At 44.5% G+C, this 13210-nt stretch overlaps 1 protein-coding gene across 1 annotated transcript; it reads left to right on the top strand.

Moving 5' to 3' along the window:
- The first annotated feature begins 4950 nt into the window (after nucleotides 1–4950).
- Nucleotides 4951–11703, top strand: LOC128056806 (rano class II histocompatibility antigen, A beta chain-like). Its single transcript, XM_052649613.1, is given in 5 exon segments — nucleotides 4951–4991; nucleotides 5115–5227; nucleotides 8493–8762; nucleotides 10698–10979; nucleotides 11534–11703. Coding segments are annotated over 5 exon segments (876 nt in total).
- Nucleotides 11704–13210: the final 1507 nt, after the last annotated feature.

Below are 13210 nucleotides of genomic sequence, written 5' to 3' on the forward strand. Positions count from 1 at the left end.
CATCTCACATGCTAGTAAAGTGATGCTCAAAATTCTCCAAGCCAGGCTTCAGCAATACGTGAACTGTGAACTTCCAGATGTTCAAGCTGGATTTAGAAAAGGCAGAGGAACCAGAGATCAAATTGCCATCATCCGCTGGATCATCAAAAAAGAAACAGAGTTCCAGAAAAACATCTGTTTCTGCTTCATTGACTATGCCAAAGCCTTTGACTGTGTGGACCACAACAAACTCTGGAAAATTCTTAAAGAGATGGAAATACCAGACCACCTGACCTACCTCTTAAAAAATCTGTATGCAGGTCAGGAAACAACAGTTAGAACTGGACATGGAACAACAGACTGGTTCCAAATAGGAAAAGGAGTACGTCAAGGCTGTATATTGTCACCCTGCTTATTTAACTTCTATGCAGAGTACATCATGAGAATCACTTGGCTGGAATAAGCACAAGCTGGAATCAAGATTGCCGGGAGAAATATCAATAACCTCAGATATGCAGATGGCAGACAGTGAAGAACTAAAGAGCCTCTTGATGAAAGTGAAAGAGGAGAGTGAAAAAGTTGGCTTAAAACTCAACATTCAGAAAACAAAGATCATGGCATCTGGTCCCATCACTTCATGGCAGATAGATGGGGAAACAGTGGAAACAGTGACAGGCTTTATTTTCCTGGTCTTCAAAATCACTGCAGATGGTGATTGCAGCCATGAAATTAAAACACACTTGCTCCTTGGAAGAAGAGCTATAACCAACCTAGACAGCATATTAAAAAGCAGAGACATCACTTTGTCAACAAAGGTCCATCTAGTCAAGGCTATGGTTTTTCCAGTAGTCATGTATGGATGTGAGAGTTGGACTATAAAGAAAGCTGAGCACTGAAGAATTGATGCTTTTGAACTGTAATGTTGGAGAAGACTCTTGAGAGTCCCTTGGACTGCAAGAAGATCCAACTAGTCCTCCTAAAGGAGATCAGTCCTGGGTGTTAATTGGAAGGACTCATGATGAAGCTGAAACTCCAATACTTTGGCCACCTAATATGAAGAACTGACTCATTGGAAAAGACCCGGATGCTGGGAAAGATTGAAGGCAGGAAGAGAAGGGGACAACAGAGGACGAGATGGTTAGATGGCATCACTGACTTAATGGACATGAGTTTGCGTGAACTCCAGGAGTTGGTGATGGACAGGCAGGCCTGGCGTGCTGCAGTCCATGGGATCACAAAGAGTCAGACACGACTGAGTGACTGAACTGAACTGAACTCTCCAATTTCATGGGGGGAGTCCCGGTGGAAATCTGACATTTTCTAAGGGGATTTCTGCACTAGCCTCCGCGTCTCCTTTTTCTCATATTACCTCAGTCTGCAAGGCACTGAATGGAGCAATGGACAACATGGAAATTCAGGGAAGGGAGAAGAGGTGATGAGGCGCTTTCCAGTCCAGCCAGAGAAGCCCTGTGTTTCTGTCCCCTCACGGCCTGTATCCATCCCTCCCTCCTTAGGCCACTGTTCTTAATTATTACTGTCACCGACCTTACAGAGGAAGTCTGCTGCTGTATCGATACAGATCTGGGTGAAGGACACATTGAATTTAATATTCTATAAGAGGATCAGTTCAGTTCAGTTCAGTCGCTCAGTCGTGTACGACTCTTTGCGACCCCATGAATTGCAGCACGCCAGGCCTCCCTGTCCATCACCAACTCCTGGAGTTCACTCAGACTCACGTCCATCGAGTCTGTGATGCCATCCAGCCATCTCATCCTCTGTCGTCCCCTTTTCCTCCTGCCCCCAGTCCCTCCCAGCATCAGGGTCTTTTCCAATGAGTCAACTCTTCTCATGAGGTGGCCAAAGTACTGGAGTTTCAGCTTCAGCATCATTCCTTCCAAAGAAATCCCAGGGTTGATCTCCTTCAGAATGGACTGGTTGGATCTCCTTGCAGTCCAAGGGACTCTCAAGAGTCTTCTCCAACACCACAGTTCAAAAGCATCAATTCTTCCGTGCTCAGCTTTCTTCAGAGTCCAACTCTCACATCCATACATGACCCTTGGAAAAAACATAGCCTTGACTAGATGGACCTTTGTTGGCAAAGTAATGTCTCTGCTTTTCAAAATGCTATCCAGGTTGGTCATAACTTTCCTTCCAAGGAGTAAGCATCTTTAATTTCATGGCTGCAGTCACCATCTACAGTGATTTTGGAGCCCCCAAAAATAAAGTCTGACACTGTTTCCACTGTTTTCCCATCTATTTCCCATGAAGTGATCATGTAGATACAAACCCAAATCTGGTTTATTTTAACTCGATTCAATAAGAAGCAAGTCCACTGGGCAAACTGACTGTTCTGTGACCTCAGGGCACTGACCAGCTCCCCAGTCACCACAAGATGTCACCTCATCACAGGCTCTAAGGCCTAGAAGGGACAGTAGAGATGACCTAGTCCAATCCACGAATTTTTCAGAGTATAATGCAGGCAGTCCTGCTAGAACTGAGCTTCAGGAGACAAGGAATTCTTTCTTCTTCCCCACCACTGATGGATTCCTGGTGCCTAGAACAGAGCTACTCAATAAATGTTGATTCACTGAGAGTAGGAAGTCAAAAAATTCAGGCACACAGACGAGATTAGAAAAAGAAACACATTTCCCTTTTTGATAGCCATATAAACAATGGAAGCCATATCTATTCTAACAAAAGTATCACATGCAGTTCTCTAGTACATAGCCTGCCCATTGCTGTTCATAACAACTGGCCTCTAGGGTGTATATCAAGTTTTACAAATTTGGAAACATCTACTAATTCAGTTTCTTCATTAGTTTCTGCAAAGTGAAAAAGAGAATACCCCTTTTACTTTCACTTTGTAATTTGAAAGAGGAAATGTATGACAGAAGAGTTCTTTAGATGTCATTGGCAAAATTAATGCAACTGGTTGCCCAAAGATGGTATGGGTGAAAAATGTGCCAACTTCAAAAATATTGCACAGAAATTGATTAATTAGTAGATGCTAATGAAGACTGTCACGACTTAACGACTAAACCACCAGTAAAGGAGAGAGTGCATTGGAGAATACCTAAGATTGCTGAGGTTAGCATAAATAAAATCACAGAAAAATTTGGTCGTAATTCTTGGTTTCCCGATTAAATACAAAATAAGACATTGGGTTCTCTGATAGAAGATTCTGATGTTGACACTGAAGTCCATCCATAGAGCAAAGATTCTGAGATGCTGGCTAAAGAAGTTAGTGCTTGTCCTCAACAAACTTCCAAAACGGAGAGAACTGGCCTTTCACAGATGTGCTCACCAGAGAAGTCTCTCTCGACTGTCGTCCACTCCTCCAGCCCATATCCACGGCTTTGCCTTCTCAGCCTTTATTTCCAGGTCCACATCCGTTTATGAACATGTAAGTGTTAGTCGCTCAGTCGTGTCCGACTCTTTGCAACCCCATGGACTGTAGCCTTCCAGGCTCCTCTGTCCATGGAACTCTCCAGACAAGAGCGCTGGAGTGGGTAGCCAATCCCTTCTCCAGGGGATCTTCCCAACCTGGGTCTCCTGCATTGTAGGCAGATTCTTTATCATCTGAATCATCGGGAAAGCCCCTCTGTCTATGCTCGTTGCCAAACAGGATCATTACAAGGACTTCACCCTTGTAAATCAAAAATCAAAATATTTTCTTGCTCCAAAGAAGACATACGGATGGCCAAAAAGCACATGAAAAGATGCTCAGCATCATTAATCATCAGAGAATTGCAAATCAAAACTACAGTGAAGTATCACCTCACACTGATCATCACAGTGGCCATCATGAAAAAGTGTACGAACGAAGGCTGGGGACTTACCTGGTGGTGCAGTAAACGAGTATCTGCCTGCAGTGTAGAGGGGCACGTGTATGGCCCCCAAGGACAGGCAGTGTACGGATGTCTCTGCTTCCTCAGTGGGCTGTGAGGTGAGTGGTGGTGGGTCTGTGGATGGTTTAGGCGAGAACTTACATAATGTTATCAAACAATACTACTTCAAAAAAAAGTCTCTACTAGAGATTATATAATTTGTTGAAGGTCACAGAGTCTATTTTTTGTAAAATGATTTCTTTTACTCTACAGCATGTCAAATAACTCTACATTATAATTTTCAGTGGTAGCATAATACTTCTTGTATGAAATTATGTTATAATTTACTTGCAAGTCCTTATTAGTTTGTTTCCTTTTTAATTTTAAAAAATTTAAAATCTTTTTTCTATGCTTTATTGTATTACTTTAAAAATTAATTTTTATTGGAGCATGGTTGCTTTACAATGCTGTGTTAGTTTCTAGGACTTCCCTCAGACGGTGGCTGAGACGGTAAAGCATCTGTCTACAATGTGGGAGACCCAGGTTCGGTCTCTGGGTCGGTAAGATCCCCTGGAGAAGGAAATGGCAATCCACTCCAGTACTATTGCCTGGAAAAATCCCATGGATAGAGGAGCCTGGTAGGCTACAGTCCATGGGGTCGCAAAGTGAATCAGCCATGATACTCATATATCCCCTCTTTTTCGGGGTCCCATCCCATTTAGATCACCACAGAGCACTGAGTAGAATTTCCCTGGGCTATATGGTTACAGAGTTCAATCTTTTGATGCAAGTACATTTTCCTCAAAATCTGTTGTTTTACTTCATATCTCATGGTATCTCATAAGTCAAGGAGGGTAGTGAACAGCTTTTAGACAATTATCTTCTTTCCCAAGGAATATCATTTCATTTCTTTCCACCTCTGTACAGTCAAACCCTGAATATGAACACCGCAAAAGTTGAAAAAATGTCCCAAGAAGAAATAGGCCAATTCACTTTCCTTTTTGGTTCCTGAAATCTCCAAGCACATTTTCAGCGATCCAGTTCAGTGGGTTTTGGTGATGACCTAGTGATGGGTGCCTATCAATGGTTCATGAATACCTTTTGAATGGAGAACTTTCTGTGAAGGTGTTTTACCCAGAGACAAATGAGATCCCAAGTCACCGGATTGACTGGCCTTTCCCCGAGGTACTGTCCAATCCTAAAGTTCACAGGTTTTCTCATTTTCCTGATCTGCAAAGTGAAGCGTCGGGTCCGTTGGTGGCAGCTGCGGTGACTGCCAGAGCTTCTCGTACACCGTTTCTGTTTCAGGGGTGGAAAGATGAGGGTGACCATCCCCAGGAACCCTGGGACTGTGGCTGGAATGGTGATGGCTGTGTTTCTGGTGCTGAGGATCCCCGAGGCTCACTGCAGAGAGGCTCCGAGTAAGTGCTTGACAGCTGCTTTTCAGAGCTCTCCAGTCTGGGAATTAACCTCTGATGTCTCTTTGGTTTAGGGCTGGATGCAGTGCACTCTGGCCAAATCGCAGGGAGAATTTAGAAGAGCTTCTATCAAGGTCCAGAGTTCTCCTCTTCAGAAAAAAGACTGTTGCTAGATTCCTTTTTGCAACCTCTGCATTTAGAGGGAAGGCTAGTGTCTCTCAGGGAAAAGACTTTGGGATCGCAGAGTTCTGGCAGAAAAAGAGAAAGTCCATTTCTACACCAAAGGCCAGGCAAAATGAGAAGCGTTAAGACTGCTCAGAGAGTAAGTGGCAAGGATTTACTGTCCTAGGCACTCTTTGGGGCGAGGGGTGTTTATGTCCGCTTGGACTGAAGGTTGGAGAAATTCAAGACAGCTTTAGTCTCTGCAGCTTTACTCTCTGAAGAGGGTGAGCTCCTTGAGTGTGAGCTGCAGGTCCTCAGGCCCTTTGTTGGGTCTGAGAGGAGAAACGGGAAGGGTCCAGGCAACGATTGTCACGAATTCTGAGTTGATGTACAACCCTGAATCCATATTGCTGAGGAACAGGGCTGTTAGAGTAGTGAGAAAAGAAGAGAATTAATATTTGCTGTGCACGCACAGATTTCCAAACGCTGTAGTGATACATTATACACATCTCTCTAAAACATAAGCACATGCACACAGCTGACTCTAGGGTAAGTGTTGTTAGCCACCGTTTATGTTTAAACATTGGTTATTTTGGAATACAACATTATTTGTATAACACAGACATTATGCAAAACAGATATGGAAAGTTTAATAAAAGTGATACAGAAATATCCAAAAAACCAACAACCAGGTCTGAAATGACTATGCCCAGCACCCCAAAAGACCCCCATGTCCGTCTTCCCAATCACACCCACTTCTAATTTCCAGAAGTCAGCTCTATTCTGACTCTTCTAATCTTAATATTACTGCTTTTCTTCACGGTGTGGACAAGTATGAACATGTCCTTAAACAATATAGCTTAGTTATTTCCCTCTTTAAATGTCCTACAAGTTTTTTACTGTTACCAAACTATTTCTTATTGAAGAATAGTTGGTTGACAGTGTCGTGCCAATTTCTGCTGTACAGCAAAGTGACTCATTTGCTGAGTCGCATTTACACACAGTCTTTTTTTGTTCTTTTCCGTGACGGTGTATCACAGGCTGTTGACTAAGGTTCTGTGTGCTCTACAGTAGGACCCTGTTGTTCATTTACTCTGAATGTGGTAGTTTCCTCCCCCAGACTCCCAGTCCATTCCTCTCCTTCCCCGCAAGCTGCTAGAAACCGCACACCTGTTCTCCACGTCCGGGACTCTGATTCTGTTTTGGAGACAGGTTTGTTTGTGTCGTATTTTGGATTCCACGCTTAAGTGTTACCTTATGATATTTGTCTTTCTCGTTCGGACTCACTTCATTTAGTATGATAAGCTTTGGTTGCATCTGTTCCATGAATGTATTGTCTCACTTCTGCTCAGAATAATGTTTGAGCTCTGTCATAGATCTTTCATGTAACAATCATCAATCCATTTTCATTGTTGTGTAGGAGATCCCATGTGATGAGTGCGCTACAATGTACTTACCCATCCTTTTTTTCCTTTTATTTGAATTTCAAAGGTAGCACATATTCATTGTAACAATTTCAAACCTTATTAATATAAAGTCAAAAGCAGAAGTAACTTCTTTCCCCTTCCTCTCCCCTCCCCCCACCCCCAGTTCCACTTTCTGGAGAGAATCCCTTTATCAGTTAGGTGATAACCATCCAGATTTTTCTCTGTGTAATGGCAAATATATATGTTAATTGCCACGTTTATCTCTGCTTGCTGTCTCATAGGACACGCAGGCTTAACAAGGACAAATGGACTGTGGATTTTCTCCACTAAACTTCTTTCTCCCCCAGATTTTCTCCCCTTTGTAAATACCACCACCATCCCACCCAGACGTTCAGGCCCTGAGGCTGGTGGACGTTCTTGAGTCTTTCTTCACTGTAGGACCCCAAGTCCAATCTGCTGGCTCTGTCTCCAAAATGCGCCCCTGTCCAGACACTCGTCACACCCTCCACTGCCAACCACCTGGCCTAAGCCTTCACGTGCTTACCCATTTCGATGTGCACTTATGGATTGCTTCTACTTTTCCCCCTATGTATCCTGGAGCATATGAGCCTGCTTTTTCTTCGGCTGTATATTTAGAATGGAATTGGAGGTTCAAAATGGAATATGTATCTTTACAACAGAATATGCAAAAGTTATTCAAATTGATTGCTTCTTATAAAAAGAACCCAGTTCTTGGCACTTTTGGTATTTTAGATGTTATGTTTTCTTATCTGGTAGATATAGAGTTGTATTTCACTGTATTTTTCTTTTGAAGTATAGTTGATTTACAATGTTGTGTTAATTTCTGCTATACAGCAAAATGATTTAGTTATTCTTTTAAAAAATGATTCTGTTCCACTATGGTTTATCACAGGATATTGAATACAGTTCCGTGTGCTGTACTGTAGGAACTTATTGTCTGTCCATTCTTAAACAACAGTTTGCATCTGCTCATCCCAAACTCCCACTCCATTCCTCCCCTCCCAAAGGCAGTGTCTGTATTTCACTGTATTTTTAACTTGAATTTCTTTGATTTTAATGAGGATGGGCAACTCTGCCTATGTTTATTGTCTACTTGTGTTTAGTCTTTATTGTAGTACCTATTTTAACATTTCTCCTTTTTTTTTTTCCTATTATAGTATCTGTTATTTGTTTTTAAGAAATAAAAAGAATACTATACTCCAAACCAAGCACGTGGTCACCCCATGCTTTACCAATATTTGTTGGCACTTCCTGGCTTGTCTTTTCATTCTCTTAAGATATCTTTTGATGAGCAGAAGCTGTTATTCTGATGAAGTTGATCATTCATTTCTCCTTTATGACTTGTCATTTTCATGATTTGCTTAAGAAATACTTTATACTTCCAGAGTCATGAAGATGGTCTCAGATTTCATCTCTAATGTATTGGCAGAATTGCATTTCATACTCAGAGCTTTAATTCATCCAGGTTTAGTTTGTACAGGGTGTGAAGAATGGTCTAGCTTCATCTAAATTTTTCCTGGGGATACGATTCTAAGGGTTGAGAGCAGATTTTATTTAATCCTTTGGTACTTTCCTTCTGTCGTCCATGCCTCCCTAAGACAAGTGGCTGGTTGGGATGCAAGGCTGAACTAAATCTCACTCCACGGGCTGTCCCGCAGAGAATTTCATGTACCAGTTTAAAGGCATGTGCTACTTTACCAATGGGACGGAATACGTGAGGCTTGTGGCCAGACAGATCTACAACAAGGAAGAGATCCTGCACTTTGACAGCGACCTGGGCAAGTTTGTGGCTATTACAGAGCTGGGCCGGGTGTGTGCTGAGATCTGAAACACCCAGAAGGACCTCCTGGCGGAGTTTCGGGCCTACGTGGAGACGCTGTGTAGACACAACTACAAGGAGACGGTCGGCTTCGCTGTCCAGAGGAGAGGTGGGTTTAGGATGGGCCGAGATGCCTTCACACAGAGCCTCGTGGGGAAGGACGCAGGAAAGTGATCTTTTGTGGTTTCCCAGCATCTTGGGGGGACCAGGAGGGGTGTCAATCTCTAAGGCAGAAAAATGTTGGAAGGTCTGGCAGGGGAGAGTTGGGTGTGAAAATCACTGGGGGCTTCCGAGGTGGCACTAGTGGTAAAGAACCCACCTGCAAGTGCAGGAGACCTGAGGCGTTGGGAACAGTGTCTGGCAGCTTCAGTCCTTCGAATGTCCCAAGCCCTGGCCGTATCTGGTGAGGCTTCTGAGTCCCTGTGACCTCCTAGACCCCACACCTTCCTACAGCATCTGACTCTTGTGTGCTTCCTTCATCCTTACCCTCGCAGAAGTAATTCTTCGTCCTTGAAATGCTCTCCTTTTCTCCACCTTCCCTTTTTTTCTCTATTGAAATCTCTCATCCTTTTAGTCCCAACCTCAAGAGCAGTGCTTCTGTCCGCTTTGCTGGGGAGCTAGGTGGAGCTGGCCTTGGTCCTCCAGCTGTGAGCACAGCACACTTGGCATATATGTACCCGTGCACACGTATGGTATGTATATACAGTTTAAACGTTATCCTGTCTGTTAGCAGATGCAAGCTATCATATACCGGATGGATAAACAACAAAGTCCTGCTGTAGAACACAGGGAATGATGTTCAATATCCTGTGATAAACCACAATGGAAAAGAATATGAAAAAGAGTATATATGTGTACACATATATAATTGAGTCACTTAGCTGCACAGGAGAAATAAAGACATTATAAATCAACTATGTGGTGGTTTAGTTGCTAAATTGTGTCTGACTCTTACGACCCCCTGGACTATAGCCCGCCAGGCTCCTCTGTCCATGGAAATCTTCAGGCAAAAATACTGGTGTGGGTTGCCATTTCCTTCTCCAAAAAATCAACTATACCTCAATAAAAATCAACTGTACTTCAGTAAAATCAACCCTACTTCAGCAAAAAATTATCCAGTCTGTGTTACAAAGAGCTTTCACATAAATGATCTTGTTCAAGAAACCAGTGATTGCTAAACAAAAGTATTCTTCTCTTACAAATTAGGCTAGCATATAAGCTAAATAAACCCAGAGCTGGAATTCTAATAGGTGACAAATATTTGTTATTTTTGTGGGTGTGCATGCAAGCATGTTAAAAGAGCATTATTTATAACAAAGCCTGAAAACAACCCAACTTTTCGTCAAGAAACAAATTGAGGCATAACTATATAATAGACTACTACTCAGCAATTAAAAGGAACAAACAGGGATTTCCCTAGTGGTCCAGTGCAGGGGTAGTGGGGTTCTTGGCCAGAGAACTAAGATTCCACATGCCGTGTAGCAAATAAGCCCATGCGCCAAACAAAATATCCATGCTGTAATGAAGGCTTCCCTGCCACAGCTAAGACTGGATGCAGCCAAATATATAAATAAAATGTTAAAAAGAGAAACAAGCGAATGGGCAAATGAATTGAGTTATAACCATACAACAGAATGGCATGCAGCAATGGAAGGGACAGGAAACCATTAGGTGCGCGGGTCTCATAGAAACTATGTTGAGATGCAGAAGCGAGAAGCAAGGTGGCACAGATGGCAACGTTCCATTCACACGAAAATCACAAACAGGTAAGATTAATCTATGGTGTTGGAAATTAGAATAGTAATTGCCTCTGGCCACTCCAGTGTTCTTGCCTAGAGGATCCCAGGGACGGGCGAGGCTGGTGGGCTGCCATCTATGGGGCCGCACAGAGTCAGACACGACTGAAGCGACTTAGCAGCAGCAGCAGCAGAGGCGGTGGTAATACCTGTTACCTGGTCTACTGTAGTTTCTAAGGACAGACTGCAGCCCCTGGTAAGAATTTCTTTGTTGCCTTATTCTCTAATTTTGTCTCTTTTCCTCCTAGTGGAGCCTACAGTGATGGTCTCTCCAGCCGGTACAGAGGCCCTGAACCTCCATAATCTGCTGGTCTGTTCAGTGACAAATTTCTATCCTCGCCAAGTTAAAGTCAAATGGTTCCGGAATCAATAGGAGCAGATAGCTGGAGTTGGGTTCACACCTCTTACTCAGAATGGGGACTGGACCTACCAGATTCACATGATGCTAGAGACAATACCACAGCTTGGAGACGTCTATGCTTGCCACATGGACCACCCCAGCCTCCAGAGCCCCATCACAGTAGAATGGCGTAAGGGCCGCTTCATTGACCCTACGGACTCGACAGAAAAGAAAAAATTCAGGGAGAGCGCTGGGTCTGGTGAGGGTGGAGTCCGTCTTCATCCCTCATGTCCTGTGTAACCCCCTGATACAATTTCTGGGCTGGAAGTGACCGAGGACTAGATCCCAGTATCTCAAGTTGAAAGGCATCTGTTGAGTCCTTATCTCATTCTCCCCCCAAGATGTGGTGGTGGTCCCTTCACATGACCAGACCCCTCTCCCCTCTCCTCCAGGCTGCAGTTCAGCCTGAGTAATGTGCCTTCTGAAGTGTTCAAGCTCTGGGCTTTGACGTAGAGGCTGGTATCTGAAGGTGACCCGTAGAGGACAGACAAACGGACATGCCTCCTTGGGGCTACCATCCTCCCCCCATCGTCCATCAGAGCCCCTCAGGATCTTTGCCTGCCCTCCCCTCTTCTGTCTGGTTTCTGAGCCCCTCTGTCTCTTATACACACGACCAGACTCCAGGCTTCCAGACGAGGATGCTGTGGGCCGTGGGGACACTGACGTGGGGGCTTTTACTTCCAGGGGCACAGTCTGAATCTGCCCAGAGCAAGATGTGGAGCGGAATTGGAGGTTTTGTGCTGGGGCTGATCTTCCTTGGTGTGGGCCTTTTTGTCCACTTTTGGGATAAGAGAGGTAAGGCACCTTGGGAGAAAAAGGGGAAGACAGGCACTAGGCTGAAATGCCTCTGTTGATCCTTCTCTAGTGACTGTCTCAGTGACATTGGGGTGGTCTTCTTTCGTGGTAGTTGAATCCTTATTGTATGTGGGTGGGAGCAAAGAACGTTCTGGAACTGCCCCCCTCATTTCCTTTTGGAGGCTGAGATGAACAGAGATGTTATTTTCTCACCAGCTGGGTGAATGAGTTTTCATTTCCCTTCCTTCCAGCTAGCCAATCCTGAGGCCTCATCCACAGGTAAGACCCCTCCCCTTCTGGTCCGGAACAATGACACGCACAAGATAGAGGAAGCTGCGGAGTGGGTTGGTCTGGACTCTCTCACCGGCCTCTGTTATTCCTTTCTTGGTTCACACCACATTCACTCATGTGAGTTGAGGTCAGGGAAAAGTCTGGAACCTTCTGTGCAGTCTCTGCAGGAAACCTCAGAGGTGGTTTCTCCAGAAGAGGACCCAGCCTTTGCTATCAGCCATTCAGGAATGTCTGAATGATGCCCTAGACTCCACCATGACAGGAAGTACTCCTGAACTTGCCGGTAGGAGAAAGGGCAGGACCCACAGTTCTCACCAATCTGATTGGTCCATGACCTGTGCTCAGAACCTGGCCACGTGGCCCTTCAGCTGAAGATGTGTGCTCACTTTGGTAGAGTATGGTCCTTCCTTAGTGCCAGGAGACATAGTGAAGAGCAGGTGTTAGACGAGATTAATCTCAGTGTCCCCAAGGGACCCAGAGGGGCTAGGGCTGAGTCTGCCTCGGGGTGGGTGTGACTTGTGAGTCCTGCGTCTCTCCTCCAGGGTTCCGGCACTGACCCCAGTGTTCTTCTTCCTGGGGTCTGTCAGGACTCTTTCCCGATCTTGTCCTGCTATTCTTCTCCATGGTTCCTGCCTCCCTTCTCTCAGGACCTGTGAACAAGCCAGCTCCACCCGCATCATCTGTCAGGACCTGACTCCTGGTGACCCAGAAGCAGCTGTCACATGCTCTTTTTGTTTCGATTTTTCCTGAAGTTCTGCCCATGACTCAACTTTCCTCTTCAGCTCTCTGAGCTGCCTGCTGAGTCTGTTTGAACCATAAATGGCCTCAACAGGCATTTCTGATCTCATTCTCTTCTGAAGACTGCCCGTGAATTCAGTGTCAGACTCTTTTATCTTTCCATCAAATAGTTTTCAAAATTAAATAGAATCGTGAATGCCTTGTGTTCCCAATTCTTATTGAGTGTGATGGTGGTGGTCCTGGGGAAACACTGACAAAGAAAAGGTCAGATTCTCAAGTTCAGTTATGCCCCCAAGAAGGTCAGATCCAGGCAAGGAGACTGGAAAGTCATGGGTCCCCATCCTTGGTCTAATTCAGGTATCACGTAACAACATGAAGTGAGGTGTGAAGTAAATTCAATTTTCCATTGTCTGTGGGTCCTGGAAGCTGGGATTGTGTGCAGCAGACTTTTCTGGCTTCTACTACAGTCTACAGTCTGACGAGTTTTTATATATTTGTGCAAGTGAAACGGTTTGGTCCCTTCATGGACCCAATGCC

The sequence above is a fragment of the Budorcas taxicolor genome, chromosome 11 (assembly GCF_023091745.1).
Source record: "Budorcas taxicolor isolate Tak-1 chromosome 11, Takin1.1, whole genome shotgun sequence".
Lineage (NCBI taxonomy): Eukaryota > Metazoa > Chordata > Mammalia > Artiodactyla > Bovidae > Budorcas > Budorcas taxicolor.